Source organism: Musca vetustissima, unplaced genomic scaffold (assembly GCF_032173495.1).
Source record: "Musca vetustissima isolate MV318-11 ecotype Yass unplaced genomic scaffold, APGP_CSIRO_Mvet_v1 utg35049, whole genome shotgun sequence".
Lineage (NCBI taxonomy): Eukaryota > Metazoa > Arthropoda > Insecta > Diptera > Muscidae > Musca > Musca vetustissima.
In genome coordinates this window covers 140,001-164,172 of record NW_026877433.1, presented here as the reverse complement: position 1 = coordinate 164,172, position 24,172 = coordinate 140,001, and the positions used below count along the sequence as shown (strand labels likewise).

General features: G+C 27.4%; 1 protein-coding gene across 1 annotated transcript in view; it reads left to right on the top strand.

Annotated features, from left to right (window-relative positions):
• LOC133322011 (3-phosphoinositide-dependent protein kinase 1) overlaps positions 1-24,172 on the top strand; it is a 51,791-nt gene that overhangs the window by 2,345 nt on the left and 25,274 nt on the right. Inside the window, exons 2-3 of the mRNA XM_061531079.1 lie at positions 16,191-16,302; positions 17,207-17,725. Of these exons, the coding sequence (XP_061387063.1) occupies positions 16,191-16,302; positions 17,207-17,725 (631 nt within the window). The remainder of the gene's footprint in view (positions 1-16,190; positions 16,303-17,206; positions 17,726-24,172) is intronic.

The window sequence follows — 24,172 nt, the reverse complement described above, 5'->3', positions numbered from 1 at the left end:
TCCTCCTCAAACATTTCCCATTAGCTATTTTAAATATACAACAATTAATTATTTTTTTATTAACTTAATTTCATAATGAAAACAAAATTTCATTACAAAACAACAACCACAACCACATCATCCCAATAACCTTTGAACCTTTTTATGTAAGGTGTACTTCCTTCCTTCTTGTTGGTGCCTAGCAAAGTTGTAAATACGAAATATTTTCTCTCTGTTACATATTTTACATGAGAACACCACCATATTGTGTGTTCTGTGCTGCCACTATGTGTGTTTGCATGTAGTGGTGTTGTAAGTATTCATTACACCACCCCTCTATATAAAAACAGCGCATCTATTTTTTTTTTTTTTGTATTTCTTTTCCATTCGTAACAAACCGAACAGCAAATAAAAACATTTTGGCCTTATCGTCATCGCTCGTCATCATAATCTAACAACAAAGAGCGTTGTCGTCTTTTAACCAAGAGAAATAATCAAATTGAAATTCACTTAACGAAAGAGCCGTTTATTTTTGTGGATTGTAAGAGAATAACTGCCAACAGCATTCTCTGTGTTCCGCTAAGAGAGTTTGGTATGTTGATTATTTTATTATTGTTGGGCCAAACCAACAACAAAAAATAAAACGTAAACAAACCATTAAAATTGTCCACACACGAAAAAAAAGAACAACTTTTATCGATTTTGTTGTTGTGTTCTCATTCGTTGATGTTTGGTTGTCTGCCTTGTAGAGACAAAAACAAAACAAGTATAACACAAAGTATGAAATAAACAAAAAAAGAAAAAGGAACTACTACAACAACAAGAAGAAGACGGTTGAAAGAAAAACAGTAGTGTGTGTCTTATTTTTGTTTTTGTAAACACAGAAAATGCGAAAAGAGCAACAAAAACGAAATAACGTGTAATAGAAAACCTAACGTTTTATTTCTGTTGTTGTTGTTATTATGGTCGTCGTTGATGTAGTTATAATTATGTGCTGAGTTCAGCAACAAGGAAGCGAAATATTAAACTCCCCTTAAGAAAATAAAAAAATAACACAGAAAATGAAATGAAAACAGAAGCAAAACTACAATTAATAGTAAAAAAATAGTATTCCGAGCGAAAAGGGAGAGGAAGTGTATATGGGGGCCAACTGCAAATAAAGCTTTGAAAATTGAAACATGCAAGCCAACCATAGTAATTCGAAAAAAGGTATCTGATGGGACAGCACCAATGTATAGCTAGATGTGGCTACATTGATAGTGCAACAACAACAACAAAAACTGTGGCCAGACATAAACACAGACTTTTTGCTTGATAGGGAGGGAATCTGAGTTGTTGCCTAGTAGACTCTTTTCAGAGAGGGGGAGAAATAAAAATATGCAGGGCAATCTGACAGACAGACTGCAAAATTTGCAAGAAAAATGAGCACACTATGACGCCAGTTGGGCATAGACACATAACAAGTATAGTAGACAAGAACAGCAGCAACAACAAAATAGATACAAACACACACACATATTCTTACTATAAATTTTAGTAATGAGTGTAATAATAAATCAGTATTAAATAACAAAAAATAACACTATTAAAACTGATACGAAGACAACTTCTCGTATGGAGTGTTTGATGTAGGTTGTATACGACCGGTAGGGATATTCTATACGACTTGAATGGTAATTGAGAATAATGACAATACAGCTCGAAAGTATTGGGAATCAGACACGTTTGAAGAAACACTTGTCACCCAAATCGAAGTCCCCCAAAAGTTAATATTAATGGCTCCAAGAACCACAAGTCCCTCAAATCAAAGTCGCTCTTAATGGCCTATTTGAGCTCTACTCTAAAGATTCCTCATTCCGTCCATAAAGACTCCCAACAGAAACCCATATAAAGAATGCTTTTAAAAATATTTAAAAACAATGTTTTGTGTAATAAATTTTTTTTTATGATTTCAGAATTTTGAAACCGTTTTTGATATTTTTCAAAAAAAAATTTTTTTGAAACAACATTTTTTTGCCCCTAAAATTGTTTGTCTTTATAGTGAAAAGCCGTAGCAATATTTAGTATATTTTAAACATACATTTTCATTTCAGTTCAATACCACTATATATAACCGATATATGACCGTTTAAACGATCAACTTTGGACGTAAACTCTTCATTCTATATCAAATTTTTCTCTTCTCATCTCCTCTCCCCTACAATAACTGTTCTCCAACATTTCCTTCTACACTACAAAAAAATGAAACAAACCAATCTTTGCAACATTAATTACATACTACACCATTGTAGGGCTACCATCATAATGCACATACAAAGTCCATGGTTTTCATGATGATGATGATAGTTTTGCGTGCATGCGTGTGTGTGTGTTTGTCTCTAGCAGACAATAACAAAACCCCCGCCAACAGCAGCATTACACAAAACCAAACACCCATATATATAACAGAGCATGCATGCACAACAAACTGTGCTGCACTTTTAGAATTGAGGTTACAGACAAAAAACAAAAATAAAAGCAACAACAACTACACCACACACATGAATACGATAATAACAATAACAACATTTACAATGTAATATCTAGTATGATGCAGAGAACACAGACCCCGAGAGAGAGAGCAAGTACAACAATAGAGCATAACTTACATGGCTCTCGTAACGATGTTTACATCGTGCTGCCTTCGTTTGTTTTGATGGTGGTTATGTGTGCGCAACCTCGTAATGCAGCCACTTTATGTGATACGTACGATGTTGTTGTTGTCGTCCGTCTCACAGTGGAAATTGCGTATGTGTAGAGTTGTTGTTATTATTGTTTGGGTTTTGCAAATGCGCCGCTATACTATATAAAATGTTGTTATTGGTGCAGTAGTCACTTTGTTTTGTTTTGCTTTTGCGTGCGCTGCGAAATGTTTTTGCTTAGTTTGTGGGTTGTGTGCATAGATAAACAACAAATTAAATGAAGCAAAAGGAAATTGTTTGTGTTTTATTTAACCGAAAATGTAAACAATTTTTTATATATAATACAATACGCACACAAATGCCTAACTACCTATCTGTGTGTTATAGTTGGTTATGCACAGTGCTTTGTTTGATTATGATGCCTTATGAAGGTTAACAATATTTTTAATTTCCAAAAAATTATTTTATTTTTGTATAATTAACTTGATTTATTTGCATTGTTGTAGTTGTTTTTTTCTCTACAAGATATATTCGTGTTGTTTGTGGTGAATGCGACGGGCGGCGGCATATCTCTTTGTGTTGTTTAATTTCTCCTTGTATTGTTAATTGTTTGTTTCTTTTTTTATTAGTATTATTATGATTGTTGTTGATTTGCTTGTTTTTGTGTGTTTTTTTATTTTTAACATTCACAAATATTTGCAAAATATTTTCGTATGTATTCATAAAGTGAAAGGTGTTTTTACTGTATATATTTCTCATTGGCTATCTTGGTCTGGCTGGCTGGCAGGCTGATTGTCTGCTGGCTCTGTTGGTTGGTATTTTTTTTTTGTTTGGTACAAACAGCAACAACAATAAACCAAATATTTGTTTGTTTTTGTGTATAAAATTGCCTTGTTTTTGGTGGATTATCATCGCATAAACATTTTTTTCTCAGCAACATAAACAGCTATAACAACAACTAAACTGTAAAAAAATTATTATTTCCAGTTCTTTTTTTCATGTTCGAAAAATTTTCCTTGAATAACTATGTATTTAGAAAATTACTGAAGACTAGCATATTCATCTATCTCAACATGCCTCATACATTTGTTTTCAATATTCAACAAAATAATAATGATAAATTACTTTGTATTTGAAAATGTGTTGTTGTTGTTGTTTTTTTTAATGAAACAAATTCCAATGCAGAAAAAACAATATGAACAATAATAACCAACTTTTGAAAATCGTTTTCTTTTTTCTTGTTTGTTTTTGGTTTTTTATCTCATTTGTTGTTTTGTTAAATTGTTTGTTTTGCCTTACCGCCATAGATTGATTTTCAAAGTGAAACGACAATGACCTCAATACGACGAAAGACATTGTTGTTTGTTGTTGTTGTCGCTTTTGCTATTGTTTTCTCTCTCTCAATTTAGTATTTTCATGGCATGTTTGTAATTTTTTGTTTTTGCTGAATAATTGGATTTACAAAAAAATTAGGCAGGGGGACGAACTTTTTGAACACCTCGAAGTGGATCAGATATATATATATATATATATATTAATATTTATTAGTAAAAATAAATAAAATAATAATAATTTTTAAATTTAATAATTGACAAAAATTATTTAGCTTTGCAGTTAATAAAACCAAAATGCAGTTTAAAACCAAAAATTGTATTCAAAAAAATTCCTTAAAATTTAGGTTTTAAATATTATCATAGAATGTTATTCAAATTCTACTGTCAATAGAGAAGTTCTCAATGTTTTCAGAAAAAATTAAAAATGTATTCAATGCACTTTTAAAAAATAATAATTGAATTAAACAAATTTTCAGAAATTCAAAAGCTTTTTTCCAAAGCTATGTATTAACCTAATTATAAAAAAAACAACAACAAACAACAAAAATTTTTTTAAACAAATTTCCAGTTTTTTTACAACAATAAAAATTTACATAATGACTGTGGAAGAAAAAAATAAATTTTTCTCCAAAAAAACCCCATTGGCTCTACACAATTTATGGTCATTACTATTATTATTTTTATTTGTTGTATAAAATGATTGATTGATTAGCGGCATCTTTATGTTGTTGTTTCATATTCGTCAGTTGTTGTTGCGTTGTTTTTGTTTTTTTTATAATAATTTCAAGAGCCGTTTACTGCTTATTATGTAGCCAAAGGCAATTCGACAAAAAAATATATATGCGGGTCTATAGAAAAATTTGTTTTTTTTCTCACCATGAGAAAAATCAAAACACCTTTCTCATATTTTTAATATGTGTTTGTTTTTTGTATTGAGAATTGTTTTTGGTTGTATATATACATGATGGGGTTATCCGGTTATCTTGAACTCAACAAGAAAAAAAGTAAACAACAACAACAATACAAACACATTTTAATGGCGTTTTTTATTTTATTTTTGTACTGCGGCCAAAGTCAACCCACTTAACATACTTATGCTGAGGATGAGCATGAACGAACGAACAACAACACAAATTGTCGTCGTTGTTTCAGGTTCTCTCTGTTTTCATTTTTTTTTTTGCAGAAATGAGATGAGCGGCTGAAAAACAAACATTGAAGTTGAAAAAAAATCCCCCAAAAAGCAATAACCACAACAACACTAATACAGACTTTAAAGCGCCACATACAGTTATTTTTAGAGTACAACAACAATCACATGTATACAGTGCTATGATGCAGTGTACAACAACAAAATTTGTGTTTGTAATATATTTTGTTATTTTTTTAAAATATTTATGTCAATAAATTGGCATTTGTTTTTAAGAAGCCTAATTTTTTTGATCAATTTTCTTTAATTGTAATGGTTTCAATTTGTGGAAAATTGAAAAAATTAATTTTTTTGTAAAAAATCGCTAAATTGACATCACTTAACTTGAAAAATGCTAAATATTTGTTTTCATTTTTCTCGTTTTGTAAAAAAAATCACTAAATTGACAACACTTGTTTTATTTTTGAACATTTTGTTTTGATTAATATTTGAAAAAAAATAAAAAAAAATACATTAAAAACAATTTTTTCTCCAAAATGCACAACAATTGTTCTCTCTTCTATGTTTTAACATAACAATAATACAAAATTAAAAAAAAAATCAGAAAAGGGCAACACTTTTTTTGTTAAATTTACCCATTTCAATAATTTGTCTTAAATTTTTCTATAAAAAATCACAAAATGTCCACACTCTTTGTTAAATTTGGCCATTTTAATAATTCGTCTTAAATTAGTTGTTTTTTTTATTTTTTCATATAAAAAAAAATAATCATGTTGGCAACACTTATTCAATAATTCCCCCCAATTGAATCAAACTCTCATTGATTACTTGTACTCTCCCCACATATATATATATATATATATATCTCTATCCCTCTGTGACAATCTCTGTTTTCTATAATAGATTACAAAAATGCTGAGTAATTTGTACTCATGGTATTTTGTTGTTGTTGTTTTTGTTGCTGCTGCTTGTTATTGCAAGTGAGAGTAAAGTTTACGGAATTCAGGCTGTTTTTAAAATGGTCGGTAAACGAGAGCGAGTGTGTGTGTGTGTTCGTGTGTATTGGGTATACTTCATTTTGTGGGAGCCAGCCTCTGCAGTGGCGTTTACTCATATTTCTATATGTGAGCTTTGCGGGCCGTAGTGTATGTGTGTATATTTGTTATTATTTTGATTTCGTACACAACACACAACAGGCAAGGCAAGGCAGGCAAGTAGCCAGCTAAACGAGCACACAGAGAGACACAGGTCGTCGTCGTCATCATCATCGTCTCCAACGCCGCCGTCGTCGTCGTCGTTGGCCCGTTGCTGACAATGTTGTTTCTTTATACATTCATTCTTGATTAGTTTTTTGTGGCGCTTACAGTGAAACGGTATACCAAAAAACACATAAAGCTCCTACTCGCATAGCATTCGTTGTTCGTTTAAGAAAAATTAAAAAAAGAAATAATAAATACCAAACAAGATCTATCAAGGCAAAAATTGCAAGCAAGAAAAATTCAATGGAATAAATAACTAAAAAATTGTTTTTTTTTAACCAAAAAGTGTTCATTTAGAGAGAAAAAAAAAATTAAATAATTATTATTCCAATATTAGTAAAATAATTTAGTGAAATTTTGTTTGATGTGTGTTCATTTGACGTCTTAAAAAATTAAAAAAAAAAAAAATAATCCGTAATCTTTTTCTGGTAATTTCCATTATAACCAAAACAACATATAAATTAAAAATAAATAAATGTGATAATTTTGTTAAATATTTTTGGTGTGTTTAAATTAATGTCAATGTTACAAGTCTGTGTTCAATAATAAAAAATAATAAAAAGAACAAAACATCCTTAACAAATCAAGAAAAAAAGTATACAAAGTGCAGAAAATTTTGTCTATACTTAAACGCCAGATAATCCTAAGCAAAGAAAAATAATCAAATCAAATAAAAAATCGAAAAGAACAGGCCAAAAGTTCTTCTTCTTCAATTCTCACATTGAAATAGTCAAAAAAGTAAAAAAAGAAAAGAAAAATAAACGAAAAGCATAACAACATTTGGTGGGCTATAAAGTAGAATTCCTTAATCATTAGAGAAAAAGTAGCAGCAACAACAACAAACACCACACCACAAGTTGTATATCAAAAATAAAACCAAACATATAGCCGATGTGAACAAGAAAAATCCGATTATTATTTAACTTGCCAAAAAAGCAGCTAGAGAGCCCCCAACACCACAAAAAATACAAAATAAACTTGATAGTGCGCGCATTGTCTCAGTCTTTGCTCTCCAACTCTCTCTCTCTCTCTCGTGCCCCCATACACTATATGAATGTGGAACGAGCGACCCCCATACGAAATCAGCAACACACAAACACACTCTTCATTTGAGAGCAAGAAAAAGCTATAAGCTTATTTACAAAAGAAACAACAACAAAGAAGAAGAAGAGGAACAGCAAGTAAAATTGTTGTTTGTACTTATCGTCGTATCAGAAAATTGTAAGTTGTCAGAAAAAAAACAATAGTTTTTTTATAATTAAAACATAATAATTTATATAAAACAAAATAACAAATTTGCTAAATGTAAATATTTGTGAAATTGTAATAAAATTAAAAAAAAATAATTGTAGAGTGTGGTCAATTACAACATGGTCGCAAGTATCCTTTAGGGAAGAAAAAGTAATTGAATTTGTTTTTTTTAATTAAAAAAATTTAATTATTTTTATTGGGAACCAAAAAATAAAAATATATTTTTAAACTCTACCATAAATGTTTTCTTTTACTTCACATTCCATTGTGTTCTTCAATTAAATGTAAATACCAGTTATTTCTCGCTAAAAAAAAACCTCTTAATTAGTATCACTGTTATTCTCAATGTAACCAACATATATTTTTTCTCCCTACCACAATATTATCACTTACTAGAAGCTCTCTTGTTCTCTGTATGGTATTCTCTGTTTGGTATTCCAAAAAACACACAGACACACAAAATGCAGCTTTACTACAATTTCACATTGAAAGGCTGCTATGTAAATAAATAACTTGTATTACAACACTCTCTCTCTACCTTTCATTACATTGGCGCTCTCTCTCTCTCCCAAACCCCCTACCAACATTACACACATAACAAGGAATGTTCATCTCTCTACATTTTAAGTTATGTACTCTGTGTTGAATACAGAGTACATACAGTGTGTGTGAGTGAGTGTATGGGGGGGTTGGGGGAGCTTAATAATAAACCAACGGAATTTTACCTTGATTGTTGAGATAAACGAAGAGAAGAGCAGCAGCCATTGTATAACTATATATTTTTTTGTTGGAATGTTGTCGTTTTTTAGCTTTTATTTTCTAAAGAATTTAAAACACACACGCAACAACAATTTCATTCATAAATATTTTCAAACTATTATTTTGGAAAAAAAATTGAAAAACAAAAAACAGCAGCCAACTTTTTTTTATTACGTTTGGAAATTTTATATCAATTTGTGGAGAGCCGGGTCAGATTAAACAAAAAGGAAAACAAAAAAAACATCCGTTATTATTTGCAAATTGCATTTGTATTGGTTGTCTGTCTTGCTCTCTCCCTCCAGTTCTATCCATATGCTAATCATTAAATTGTGAACAAAAGATAAGTGTATTATTTCTGTTTTTTTTTTCTAAAGTAGTTTTCGTTTTTAATTAATATAACAAAAAATCAAAACATGCCCCTCTCTTACTCACTTTTTTTCTATAGAAAAAAAAGAAAACAACAACTAGCAATCATAATTCGCGTGTTTGCCATAAAAATACCACAATAAAATAAAAAAGCTCACTCACATAAACAAGCAACAATTTATAACTAATTATCATTTGTTGTTGTTGTTTTTCTTGTTTTCAAACTTGTATTGCTGCAAATATCAAAGCGCACACAGTACATGAGTAATTTAAGTGTTTTATTGGAAACAAAATTTTGTTTAGGAAAAAAAGTAAATATATGGACAAAATTATCAAAAAATAAAATTACAAAATTATATCAGCCGATTTAAAAATATATCAACTAATAAAAAAATATATGTATATTTGCAAAGGCCAAATATTTTTTTCTCATTAAACAATATTTAAATATACATAAATATTTTTTCGTTGTTGTTTGCTGTTCATTTTTTTATTTGTATTGTTTATTTTTTTTTGTATAACATTTTGTTGTTCTTATTTTTCTTGCTGACGTCTATAACTGTCTAGACAATTTTTGTGATCAAATTGCAGCAACGCCCACACACAACTCGTCCACTGTCATACATTTAAATATCACATTTTTATTTTTTGTTGTCATCGCCGCCAAATGATGTTTGAAATGTTTATAAACAGAACCCCAAGAAAAAAAATAAATAATATGTATGGATGTATGAATATTTTTACACAAGGCTACATATTGTTTGATATAGGAAAATAAAAAAAAAAAAAATAATAAATAGTTGTTTTTATAAAAAAACAAACAGGGATTCCACCTGGCTATTTTGCAAAAACAATACAAAATATTTTTTTAAGTTCTATTTTTTTTCTGTTAGAATAATTATTGTTTTTTTAATTTTGAAAAATTTTTTTATTTAAAAAAAATATTTTTTATTATTGAAAAAAAATAATTAAAAACAAAAAATATTTTTTATTTTTGAAAAAAAAAATATTTTTTTGTCAAAAATACTTCAAAATATTGTTTTATTTATGGGTATTAGTCTGCAAAAAGGAAATTTCTTTATAAGGAAAATCGTTAAAAATATTAAAAATTTTACATTGAAGTATATTCATAAAATCTGTAGAAATTATTCTATGCAAAATGGCATTGGAAATTTTCGTCTAGTTTCACATTGAGACTTGCTATAATTTTTTATAGCATCTGTTATTAGCAATGGAATTGCTGAAATTTTAATTGGAATCATAAAGCAAGTATTTGTGAACAATATTATTGTATTCAGTTTTGAAAAAAAAATACTAAAATACCAATATTTTTTTTTTAAATTAAATAATTTTTTTTAAAGAAAATTTCTATAAATCTTTGGAAATATTTAAAATTTTACATAGAATTATATTTATAAAATCTGTAGAAATTATTCTATGCAAAATGGCATTGGAAATTTTCGTCTAGTTTCACATTGAGACTTGCTATAATTTTTTATAGCATCTGTTATTAGCAATGGAATTGCTGAATTTTCAATGGAATCGCATAGCTAACATATTTGTGAACAACATTGGTGTATTCAGTTTTGAAAAAATACTAAAATTCCCTTTTTTTTTTAAATTAAATTAATTTTTTTTTAAAGAAAATTTCTATAAATCCTTGGAAATATTTAAAATTTTACATTGAAGTATATTTATAAAATCTGTAGAAATTATTCTATGCTAAATGGCTTTTGAAATTTTCGCCTAGCTTCACATTGAGACTTGCTATAATGTTTTATAGCAACTGTTATTAGCAATGGAATTGCTGAAATTTCAATGGAATCGTATAGCTAAGATATTTGTGAACAACATTGGTGTATTCAGTTTTGAAAAAATACTAGAATTCCAATTTTTTTAAATTAAATATTTTTTTAAGAACATTTCTATAAATCTTTGGAAATATTAAAAAAATTACATAGAATTATACTCATAAAATCTGTAGAAATTATTTTATGCCAAATGGCTTTTGAAATTTCCGTCTACTTTAACTTTGAGACTTGCTATAATTTTTTATAGCAAGTGTTATTAGCAATGGAATTGCTGAATTTTCAATAGAATCGCATAGCTAACATATTTGTGAACAACATTGGTGTATTCAGTTTTGAAAAAAATACTAAAATATCAATATTTTTTTAAATTAAAAAAAATTTTTTTAAAGAAAATTTCTATAAATCATTGAAAGTATTTAAAATTTTATATAGAATATTATTCATAAAATCTGTAGAAATTATTCTATGCAAAATGGCTTTTGAAATTTCCTTTTAGCTTCACTTTGAGACTTGCTATAATTTTTTATAGCAAGTGTTATTAGCAATGGAATTGCTGAATTTTCAATGGAATCGTATAGCTAACATATTTGTGAACAATATTAGTGTATTCAGTTTTGAAAAAAATACTAAAATACCAATTTTTTTAAATTAAAGAAAAATTATTATTATTAAAAAAAATATTTTTATTTTTATTAAAAAAAAACTTTAATAAAAAATATATATTTTTTTATTTTGTTGTATTGTGCATTCCAATATGTTTTTTCTATTTTCATAAATATTCTAAATATGTATGTCAAAGCCTTTATATTTTTTCCAATTCGATACTTCAAAGTCAAAATAACAAACAAATATTTTTTTCTGTATTTTTATGAGGAGACAGGAAGAGGAATAATTTCAATACAAAATGAAAATATATTCAATTTTTGTTTGTTAATTTAAATGCTACATTGTTGGCGATTTCTAAAATGCAAAAAAAAAAATTGCTCCCAAACGTTATCTTTTGCTGGCGGCTAATGGCTGCTGCTATTGTAACACAAGGCGTCATCATGGCACCTCTCTAAGAATAATCAGAGCGCCATTTAAGTAATACACGAAAATAATCGTAGTTGTTGTTGTTGTGTTTCAACAACAAAAAACGACATACATTACTAGACAAAATAAAAATTAAAAAAGCAAAACACTAGACAAGGTGCAAATGGCGACGACTAGCCTGTGTGCCAGATTTTTTTTCTTTATTCATTGCTGTTGTTGTTATTTTATTCTTGGCACATTTTAAACTGAAAACAAAAACAGTAAAAAATAACATTCTAGGAAATCCTTTTCTAAGTTAATTTATTTGGTCTGTCTCAAACCGCTCCGCCACAATCATAAAAAAAGCTTAGCACCTTTATTTTCTTAATCTTTGGGAAGAAAAAGAAAATTCGGCTACGAAAAAAAATAGCAATAAAAAGGCGCCACCATCTTTAATATTTTTGCAAGAAAGCACACTAACGGCGGTAGCATTTGGAGAAATTATATATATAATATATTTTCTTCCATTAGCAATGTTTTTTGTGTATTATTTTTGTGGGCGTTATTAAAGTAATCATGTCGACTAGTCATGCAAAGTGGTGCTTGCTTGGCATGCAATAATGTTTTTTTTTGTTTTGTTTCATTTTTTATTTATTTAGGTGAAAATAATAAGAAGGCAAATAAAAATTGTTTTATAAATATATGACATTGTGAAGAATTTCGAATTTAAAAAATAAAAAAAAAAAATAAATTTTTAAAATTTAATTTTTCATAATTTCCATTAATTTTATTGAACATATTTATCACCAAAATTTGTCTTATTTTATGGATTTTGAAATTTTCTTCTAGCTGCATTTTGAGACTTGCTATAATTTTTTATAGCAGCTTTTATTATCTTCAAATTTGCAATTTTTTTAATTGCATCGTAAAAATAATGAACTCGTTAAAATTTTAGAGTATTTTTATCTAAAAATTATTTTTTTAATGAAAAAAAAAATACAAATTTAAATTCTATTACTTATAAAATTGACTTATATTTTGTTGGTAATTTTCTATCACCAAAATGTGTCTAACTTATTTATAAATATTCATAAATATGTTCTAGGTCAAATGGCTTTTGAAATTGTCTTCTAGCTGCATTTTGAGACTTGCTATAATTTTTTATAGCAACTTTTATTATCTTCGAATTGGCAATTTTTTTAATTGCATCGTAAAAATAATGAACTCGTTAACATTCTAGAGCATTTTTTTTAAATATAATTTTTTTAATAATAAAAAAAATCAATATAAATTTTATTTCTTATAAAATTGTCTTATATTTTGTTGGTAATTTTTTCATCACCAAAATGATTATTATTTATTTATAAATATTCATAAATATGTTCTAGGTCAAATGGCTTTTGAAATTGTCTTCTAGCTGCATTTTGAGACTTGCTATAATTTTTTATAGCATCTTTTATTTTCTTCGAAATGGCAATTTTTTTAATTGGATCGTAAAAATAATGAACTCATTAACATTTTACAGCATTTGTTTTCTAAAAAATATTTTTTGTAAATGAAAAAAAAAACAATAAAAATTTTATTTGTTATAAAATGGACTTTTATTTTGTTGGTAATTTTTTCATCGCCAAAATGTGTATTATTTATTTATAAATATTCATAAATATGTTCTAGGTCAAATGGCTTTTGGAATTTTCTTCTAGCTGCATTTTGAGACTTGCTATAATTTTTTATAGCAAGTTTAATTTGCTTCAAATTGTCAATTTTTTTAATTGAATCATAAAATTAACGAACTCATCATTTTAGAACATATATTTTTAATTTTATAATTTTTCTTAATAAAAAAAATAATATAATAAATAAATAAAATAAATAATTTAAATTTTATTTCTTATAACTTCAATTTTTTTTATTTTGTAGGATTTTTTCTTATCACCAAAATGAGTCTAATTTATTTATAAACATTTTCTAGGTCAAATGGCTTTTGAAAATTTCTTCTAACTGCATTTTGAGACTTGCTATAATTTTTTATAGCATCTTTTATTTTCTTCGAATTGGCAATTTTTTTAATTGAATCATAAAAATAATGGACCCATTAACATTTTAGAACCTGTATTTTAATTTTATTTATATTTTTTTAATACCAAAAAATATAAATAATTTAAATTTAATTTCTTATAACTTAATTTTTTTTTTATTTTGTAGGATTTTTTCTTATCACCAAAATGTGTCTAATTTATTTACAAATATTTTCTAGATCAAATGGCTCTTGAAATTTCCGTCTAGCTGCATTTTGAGACTTGCTATAATTTTTTTATAGCATCTTTTATTTTTTTCAAATTGGCAAAATTTTTAATTGAATCATAAAAATAATGATCTGATTAACATTTTAGAACATATATTATTAATTTTATTGATATTTTTTTAATAACAAAAATAAATAAATAAATAATTTAAATTTTATTTCTTATAACTTAATTTTTTTTTTATTTTGTAGGATTTTTTCTTATCACCAAAATGTGTCTAATTTATTTACAAATATTTTCTAGATCAAATGGCTCTTGAAATTTCCGTCTAGCTGCATTTTGAGACTTGCTATAATTTTTTATAGCAAGTTTTATTTGCTTCAAATTGGGAAATTTTTTAATTGATTCGTAAAAATAATGAAATCAGTAACATTTTAGAGCATCAGTTTTTTTTGTTTCCATGTGTTAGTTTTTTAATTATTAATATTTGTTTGTTTTTTGTTTTCAAAATCTCTATTAATTGTGTTTGTGTGGAAAAAACTTTTCCAACCTGGTTTTATTTATTAAATTTAATTTATTTAAATCTTTCCTAGTAATATGCCATTCGAAATTTCCGTCTAGCTGCATTTTGAGACTTGCTATAATTTTTTATAGCAAGTTTTATTTTCACAGAATATGCAAATTTTTGAATTGAATTGTAAAAAGTTTAAGCTTGATAATATTTTCAAGCATCGATTTCATTTTGGAAATGTAAAAGATTGAAGTTTTTAAAAAGTGAAAATTTATTTCAAATGAAATTTTTTTTTGCAAATTTTTTTTCTAAAAAAAATTATTTCTATTAATATAGAAATATTTTTTCAGAGAAAAATTTTGCAATTTTTTTTTTAAATTATTTTTAAATTTTTATAAAATAATTTTAAATTTTTTAATTTTTAAATTTTTATAATATCTTTATGAGAGTGGATATATTCCCAAAAAAAAAATTATTAATTTAGATAATTTGAATATTTTTTTATTGAATTCTGAATTCAAAAATATTAATATTAGTTGTATATATTTTTACAATTTTTTTATTTTAAAATCATGACTTAATGTTCTCGATTATGTTTTGCATTTCTTGGAAATTTAAATTTATGGGGGAGTTTTTTTTTTTTTTTTGAATAAAATATTTCATTATAATTTTTATAGTTTTTTTATGCGTATATTATTATTGAATGCTGACTTGGCCTGCTGATGCCTGCCTGCCTGCCAGCCATCCAGCCAACTTCTAGGTTGTTTGTTGGCATGAGTAATGTGCACACATACAACACACATAGTTTTTGTTTTGGATAAAAATCATAATTGTTGTTGTTTTTGGATTTTTAAGTTTTGTTTTTTTTTTCAAATAAAAGAAATATTGTTACGGTAGCATGAGATCATAATTTATATATTCTTTCTCTGTAAAAAAAAACTTAAAAATTCAAAATCTCGAAAAAACCCTATATATGGTCAAATAAAATAAAAAAAATAAATATGGCGCTGAAGATCAAAAAAATGAAATATTCTCAGAAGAGAATGCCTGGGGCACCTGTTGTTGTATTTTTTAAAAAATATATTTCTTTTTTGGTATTTCTAGGGAAGTGGTGGGCTAGGTCTTCCCAGCCCCCCTTTAAATATTTTGTCTATAATTGTTGTTGTGGTTATGTTTTGACAAATGCTGCCGAAGTTGTGGCAACCTTACAAACCAGTGTCTTCCAAATATTCACTGTGGCTAATTTATGTTTCGAATTTCATTATGAGCTAGTTTTCGCCTCTTCTTTTTCATCTACTAATTTCGATAATGGTTGTTGAATTTTTTAGGACCATAAAACGTCAGTCAGTGTGTCTACATCAATTTGACTTTTGTGTTTTTCTTCTTTGGCTCTATGTTGTACGTCACTAATGACCTCCAAACCATTAATGAAATTATTGATGAGAGTTAACTCACCTTTTTCGGGGCTTTGTTTCCCAGCTATGTTTTTTGTTATCGTTTTTCTATTTTATTTAAACTCCATTCACATTTTTTTATTTTCTATTTAAATATAATGTCTTTTGCATTTTTGTTTTTATTTTTCTTGACATGTTTTATTTTGCCAAATATCTGGCATATATTTATTTTTTGTTTCTTTGTGTCTTGCTCGGTACCCAGTTCAATACTCGAGTTTTATTATTTCTTTTGTTCACAAAGCAAAAAAAAAGTAATCATAAAAAAATTGTGTTGACTTTTGTTGTCAAAAAATGTATTTAAATAATAAACACACATTTCTTTATTTCATGATTTTCGAAATTTGTTTTTAATTCTCAATTTTATTTTTCTGTCAATTTCAGATTAACGGTCAACAGCAGCTCCCTCTAGCAACCACCTCAGCAACACAAACATCCAAAATGTTAGGATGTCTGGAGCAAATATCCATTGAGAAACAGCGATTAAATGGTGAGTAAAAAAAAAATAAAAACAACAACAAATAACTATAAAACAAAAAATAAATAAAAAATTATTAATTACAATAAATTATTAATTAAAAAATAAATAAAAAATTTTGAAAAAGAATTATAAAAACATTTAACAAAAAATTAAAAAATATTAAAAATAAATTTAAAAAAATTTAATTAAATTTGAAAAAATTGTAATTTAAAAAAAAATTTTTAAAAAAAAAAATTGTTTTAAATTTTAAATATTTTTTAAAAATTTTTTTTCATTTTTTTTAAAAATTTTTTTTACCTTTTTTGAAAAAAAAAATTTTTCAAAAATTTTATTTTTGTTTTGTTTTTTTAAAATAATTTTTTTTTTAAAAAGAAAAAAATTTTTTAAAAACAAAAATTTTAAAAAAAATTTTTTAAAAATTTTTAAAAAAAAAAAAAAAATAAAAAAAATTTAAAAAAATAAAAAAATTAAAAAAAAAAAAAAATTTAAAAATATATAAAAATTAAAAAAAAACTTAAAAAAAAGTAAAAAAAATTAAAAAAATTAAAAAAAATTAAAAAAGAATTAATAAAAAAATTTAAAAAAATGTAAACAAAATTAAAAAAAAATTTAAAAAAATATAAAAATTAAAAAAAAAAAATTAAAAAAATTTTTTTTTTTAAAAAAAAATTTTTTTAAAAAAAAAAAAAAAAAAAAAATAAAAAAAATAAAAAAATTTATAAAAAATTTGCAAAAAAACATTTCTTCAAAAAAAAAAAGAAAAAAAAAAAAAACAAAAAATTTAAAAAGAAAATTAAAAAAATTAAAAAATATATAAAAATTAAAAAAAAAACTTATAAAAATTTTAAATCTAAATCAAAATTCAAATTCAAAATTTTATAACATTTAAAAATAAAATGTTTTTTTTTTTCTCTTCCAGGGCATTCATCGCCCCTGACGGCAGCATTGGCCGCCCAACAACAACAGCAACAATCTTCAACACCACCCTCGTCATCACCTCAACGATTGTCGTCAACATCATCGACAACATCGTCTACGGCCAGTAGCAATACAACATGTTGTCGGCTACGTTATCAACAACAGCAACAACAACAAAAATCAAATGGTGTTAATATTGCTGCTGGTTGTGAATCCGCCAACACCACTACCACCATACCCTTAGCCTCATCACAAACATCCACATCATCGGGAATATCATCAGCCACAACAACATCGTCGTCATCATCCTGCTCTGCCTCTTCCTCCTCCTCCACAGCCAATCATAATTCAACAAATTTATATCCTTCAAAATCATCACCACCTGCCGCCAATAATGCCGCCGCCATTACACCGCCAAAGAAATCACCAAAAGATTTTATTTTTGGTAAATATATTGGTGAGGGCAGTTTCAGTACCGTTTATTTGGCCGTCGATGTCAATACGAAACGTGAATATGCAAGTAAGTAGAAAAAAACATATTTATTTCGTTTTTTTTTTAAATAAAAATGATAATGGGAATAAAAAATTTTTCAAGGAAGAGAAACATATTTTGAGTGAAAATTCCCCCTAAAAGGGATTTGTTTTAATTTTTTTAAAATTATATTTTCTGAAAAAAAATTTTAAGGTGAAAAAATGTTTTCAAAAAATTTTCACGGGAGAAAAAAATTGTGAAATTTTTTCCCGGTTGAAAACTGTGGTGAAAATAGAATTAAATTTCCGGACAATTTCTAAGGGAGAAAAAAAAATGATAATAATAATGGGAAAAATAAAATTGTCAAATTTTGACAAAATTTTCAAGGGAGAAAAATTTCACGTAAAAACATATCGCGAACATATAAAAATTAATTTTGTTATTTTTTTGAAAAATATATTAAATTTCCCGGAAAATTTTTAAGGGAGAAAAAATATCTCCTGAAACATTTCATGTTAAATTTTGAAAAAAAAAAATAATATTAAAAAATACGGGGAAGTATTTTCGCGTAAAAATAAAATTCCCTTAAAAATTTTTCAAAAAAAAAAAAAAAAAAATGGGAAAATGGAATTGTCAAATTTTAAAACATTTTCAAAAATATTTAAAAAAAAAAAATACGGTAAAAATTTTCCGCATGAAAATTTAATTTTCTTTTGAAATTTTCATGAAAAAACAAAAAAAAAAAAAAAAAATAGTTGTAAAATTTTGGATATATTTTTAAAGGAAACAAAATGTTGAAAAAATGTTCACAGGGAATTTTGTCACTCGGAAAATGTTTTCCCTTTAAAAAACCATTTATTTTTGTTTATAACTATATATGTGAAAATTGTACATTGAATAAAATGTTCACAGGCAATTTTTTTCACACGGGAAATGTTCACAGGGATTTTTTTCACTCGGGGATTTTTTTTTCCCAGTAAACAAATTATTTAGTTTTTGTTTTTTTAACTATATTGTATGTAAAAATATAACACGGGAGAAAACATGTTTACAGGGATTTTTTCACTCGAGGTATGTTCACAGGGAATTTTTTCACTCGGGGAATTTTTTCCCAGTAAACAAATGTTTTTTTTTTTCAAATTATATATTAATTGTATGTTAAAATATAACACGGGAGAAAAAATGTTCACAGGTATTTTTTCACTCGAGGAATGTTCACAGGGAATTTTTTTCACTCGGGGAATTTTTTCCCTGTAATCAAATTATTTATTTTTTACAACTATTTAATAATTGTATGTTTTTTTTAACATTAATTTTATGCTAAAATATAACATGGGAGAAAAAATGTTCACAGTTATATTTTCGCTCAATGAAATGTTCACAGGGAATTTTTTTCACTCGGGGAATTTTTCCCCGTAAACAAATTTGTTATTTTTTTGAAATTATATATTAATTGTATGTTAAAATATAACACGGGAGAAAAAAATGTTCACAGGGAATTTTTTCACTCGAGGAATGTTCACAGGGAATTTTTTCACTCGGGGAATTTTTTTGCCCTGTAAACAAATTATTTTATTTTTTTTTTTGAAAAAAAAAAATGTTCTCAGTTATTTTTTCACTTGAGGAATATTTGCAACTCAAATGATTATTATTTAAAAATTTGGAAAAATTTTCCAAAAAAAAAAAAAAATAAATAAAAAAAAAAATGGAATATATAAAAAAAAAAAAAAAAAAAAAAGGAAATTAAAAATTTTGGAAATTTTTCCTCGAAAAAAATTAATATAATGATTTTACAAGAAAAATCACTTTTTAATGATTTTGTTATTACTGTATATATTTTTTAAACATTTTGTTCTTTGCTTTTAATTAAAACCACATTTTGAGGTCTTCAACACGTGTGCTCCATTTTCCAATTTACAACCGAGATTTTTTGTCTTTACTTTTTCTCTACTCCAAAAATTTAGATATTAACACATTTTCTATTTCCCCCTTCATTATAACAACAAAAGCAACAAATCTATTTCTGTCACATGTTTACCTCGAAACAAAACCACAAAATAAAGTTAGTGTTTCTTTTTTCATTCTTCAATTTAATGACCATTTTTCCCACCAGGAAAATCCACAAGAAAAAAAAGAACTGCCCTGTTCACACGAAATACACACACACAACAACAACGGCCACACACACACACACCACATTCACTTTTATTTGAAATTAAAATAAAGAAAAAAAATTTCAAAATCCCAAAAGCGCACATTGTTTCAAAAGAAATACCGTTGAAATAGCTTTTAGAGCTCGCCCAAGAAAATGATGAGTTCCCTTCATGTCTGTCCAAACAGTCGTCAAACCCTAGACATGTATGAAACTAAACATTGTTGTTTTTTTTTAAGAGTCACTTAATGTTTCTTTTTTTTAATTTTTTTATGTCTAAAACTACTCGTTTTTGTTGCTGAGAGGGGAGGGGGGGTACCCCGCACTACATAAAAAAATTGAAATTGAACACACAGTTGAAGAATGTAAATTTATATATAAGTAAAAAACAAAAACAAAAACATTTTTATTGCTTACACGTGTAGCTCAATTTTCAGTGTTGCTGCTTTGGAAAAACAACAACAACACCGCCAACAAAAAACACGTTTATGTGTGAAATACGTAAAGAAAATTGTAATAAAAAATGAAAACAACTAAAGCAAAAGCTAAAGCCAAACAGCAATTGTTATTACCGCATAAGCAACAACAGCAGCGACAGTTGTTGTTGTTGCTCACCTTTTTATTTTACTCCATTCACTACAATAATATGGGCCTCTTTTAACCCCTTTCCCATCACACTGTTGAGAAAGACCTCCGGCCTGTCTCTGCCCTTCCCATAAATAGCTGAGTGTTGTTTGTTTTGAAACTGATAGTCTTGAAGTCTCTGACTGTCTGTCTGGCTGGCTAGTATAGCTGCCTTGCAATGTGACAGAAAGTGTATCTAGAACAATAACAACAACAACAACAGCAGCAGATTCTAGATTTTTCATAAATTAAGACTTGATTTTTGTTTTTCAATTCACACATATTAAATAGATTATTATTAGTATTATATTAAAAATGTTACAACTGTGGAAACAACAACAATCACCATATTGTAATTATCAATCAAAACAAACTGAAAAAAAACAAAAAAAACCAAAGTTTGTTTTTCTTTAAATTCTTGGAAGAAGAAAAAACAAAACAAAACATGTTGATTAGCACTTCTTATTAATTGACTTCATTTTTGATGTTGCTGTTGTTGTTGAAAAATTAACAAAACATTTTTGTTCCGTTTGTTGTTATCAAATCACAATTCGAAAAAAAATCCCCGCATTTTTGTTTTGTTTTTATTTGTGTCATATTTATATGAGGCCTCATCTTTAAAACCCTCACCTCTTGCTCTCTCCCTCTCCCCACACATAAACCACCACGAAATTGAAACACACACACACACACATATCACAAGTTATCAAATCACGCACAACACCTGACTAACTGACGCGGACTTGAAACTAATTTTTTTTTGTTTATCGTTTTTAAATACTTTGTTTTATTTACTGCTACTAATGTTGTTGTTGTCGTTGTGTGGCGGTGATTATCTTTTGATTTTGTACGTGATTTCTATACCAAAAAAAAAAAGAAAAAATATAAAAGTCTCATAATTTATCACCAACCTTAAAAACAATTTTAGTTTAACAAAAGTTTTCAAATCAGCTCACTTTTGTGAATTCAAATTTTTGAGGCAAATTTCGAAGTTACACCACAACAACAACAACAAAATTAATCGGCAATAATCATAACAAAAAACTGCTTAGAAGTTTGACGTCAATCACTCCTCATTTGGGTATTCCAATTGGAAATTCCCAATCAGCAAAACATTGTTTGGTGTGTGTGTGACGACAGCATAAAATATTTTGTTTTTTTATTGTTTTATATTTGTATAAATAAAAAATTATGAATTTTTTACGGATTTTGTGAAAGCAAAAAAAAAACCGGTCAAATAGTGAAGTTTGCATTGGGGCAAAATATTTTGAAATAAAAAAAAGTGTTCACTTTGAGCGCTTTGAAAAATTCGTACAATTCTTTGAAAATCGGCAATCACAATGAACCTTGGGGTTAAAAAAAAATGGTCAAATAGTGGAGTTTGCATTGGACCAAAATATTTTCAAATAAAAAAGTGTTCACTTTGAGCACTTTGAACAATTCGTACATTTTCAATTATTTGAAAATCGGCATTCGCAATGAACATAGGCGTTCAAAAACAAAAAAAAAAAAAAATAAAAAATAAAAAAAATACTGGTCAAATAGTGGAGTTTGTATTGGGTCAACAACATATTTTCAAACAAAAAAGTGTTCATGTTGAGCATTTTAAAGGTTGCACATTTTCAATTCTTTGAAAATCGGCGAACATATGGGTTCATTTTGTACAACGGTGTTCATTTTGAACTATGGTACTCATTATGTACTATGATTTTTTAATTCGACGTGTGGTGTCCATTTTTCTACTAGGGTGTTCATTGCACCGTGTGGTGTTCATTTTTCTATTTTGCGTTCATTTTAATCAAAGAGTTAATTTCAAAAATGTGTGTTTATTTTCAATATTAAATTTGATGGGAAATATTTTAAAGAAATTGTCTAAATTTTGAACCTAGGTGTTTCATTTCCACCATGGTGTTCATTTTGCACCATGGTGTTCATTTTAAACCATGGCGTTCATTTTACAACACGGTGTTCATTTTAAACCACGGTGTTCATTTTTAACCACGGTGTTCATTTGGAACCACTGTGTTCATTTTGCTTCACGGGGTTCCTTTTGAACCACGGTGTTCATTGTGCACCACCGTGTTCATTTTGCACCACTGTGCTCATTTTGCACCACTGTGCTCATTTTGCACCACTGTGCTCATTTTGCATCACGGTGCTCATTTTGCATCACGGTGCTCATTTTAAACCAGGCTGTTCATTTGGACCACCGTGTTCATTTTGCACCATGGTGTTCATTTTGTACCACCATGTTTATTTTGCACCACAGAGTTTATTTTAAACAACGGAATTCATTTTAAACCACGGTGTTCATTTTGCACCAAGGTGTTCATTTTGCATTACGGTGTTCATTTTGCACCAATGTGTTCATTTTGCACCAAGGTGTTTATTTTGAACCACAGTGTTCATTTTGAGCCATGGAGTTCATTTTGCACCATGGTGTTCATTTTGCACCACGGTGTTCATTTTGCACCACGGTGTTCATTTTGCACCACGGTGTTCATTTTGAACCATGGAGTTCATTTTGCACCACTGTGTTCATTTTGCACCACTGTGTTCATTTTGCACCACCGTGTTCATTTTGCACCACGGTTTTCCGTTTTAACCATGGAGTTCATTTTGAACCTCTGTGTTCGTTTTGCTCCACGATGTTTATTTTGCATTACGGTGTTCATTTTGCACCACGGTGTTCATTTTGAACTATGATATTCATTTTATACTATGATTTATAATTCGGCGTATGGTGTTCATTTTGCTATTTTGCGTTCATTTTTAAACCAAAGTGTTTATTTTTAATTATGGTGTTCATTTTTGTTCATTCTCATTTGAAATATTTAATATAATAGTTGTTCATAATGAATAATGGTCTAAATTTTAAACCTAGGTGTTTCATTTGAATATATTAATTTTAAAATTGGGTGTTTATTTTGCTCTTCGGTGTTCATTTTGCACCACAGTGTTTTCCTTTTCATCTATGGTATTCATTTTAAACAGTGATATTCGTTTTAAACTATGACTTTTAATTTGACGTATGGTGCCCCTTTTGATTCAATGGTGTTCATTTTGCTGTTCTGCGTTCATTTTTAAACCAAAGTGTTCATTTAAAAAATGTGTTCATTTTGAATTATGGTGTTCATTTTGAATTATGGTGTTCATTTTGAATTATCCATTCAATCTATAATCATAATATTGAAATGCATATGTTAATACCTAGACAATTCTAAAAATAAATCGCTTTGTTCAAACAAGGAAGCAATCGCACAGTTATTCATGCACAAGACACCACACCCAACATCCTAGATATAAGCGGTGTTTTTTGTTTTGTTTTAATTCCAATTCTGCTCGCATTCTGACAAGTTAGTGGTATTAACATCAAAATTCCCCTTCACTCTCTCCCTCTCCTCATTGATGTCTATCATGTTGTTTTATTGATCTTGCCACATTTGTTGGGTGGGTGACAAATACCAATTCACCCACACCTTAAACTAGACTATAGTCGTAAGGCTAACCAAAGCAATCACACATGTGGGTGTATGAAAGTGTTTTTTTGTCTCCTTCTATATTCTTGAAATTGACATAAATAGACGTGGATTTAAAATAGACACATATTTGTTGTTGTTGGTGGTTTTTTTCATTCTTACAAATGACCAAGTTTTCTTTCTTTCTGACCACCCGACCGACCATTCATTCTTAAGAGACAGACACGAGGAGGGCAGTGG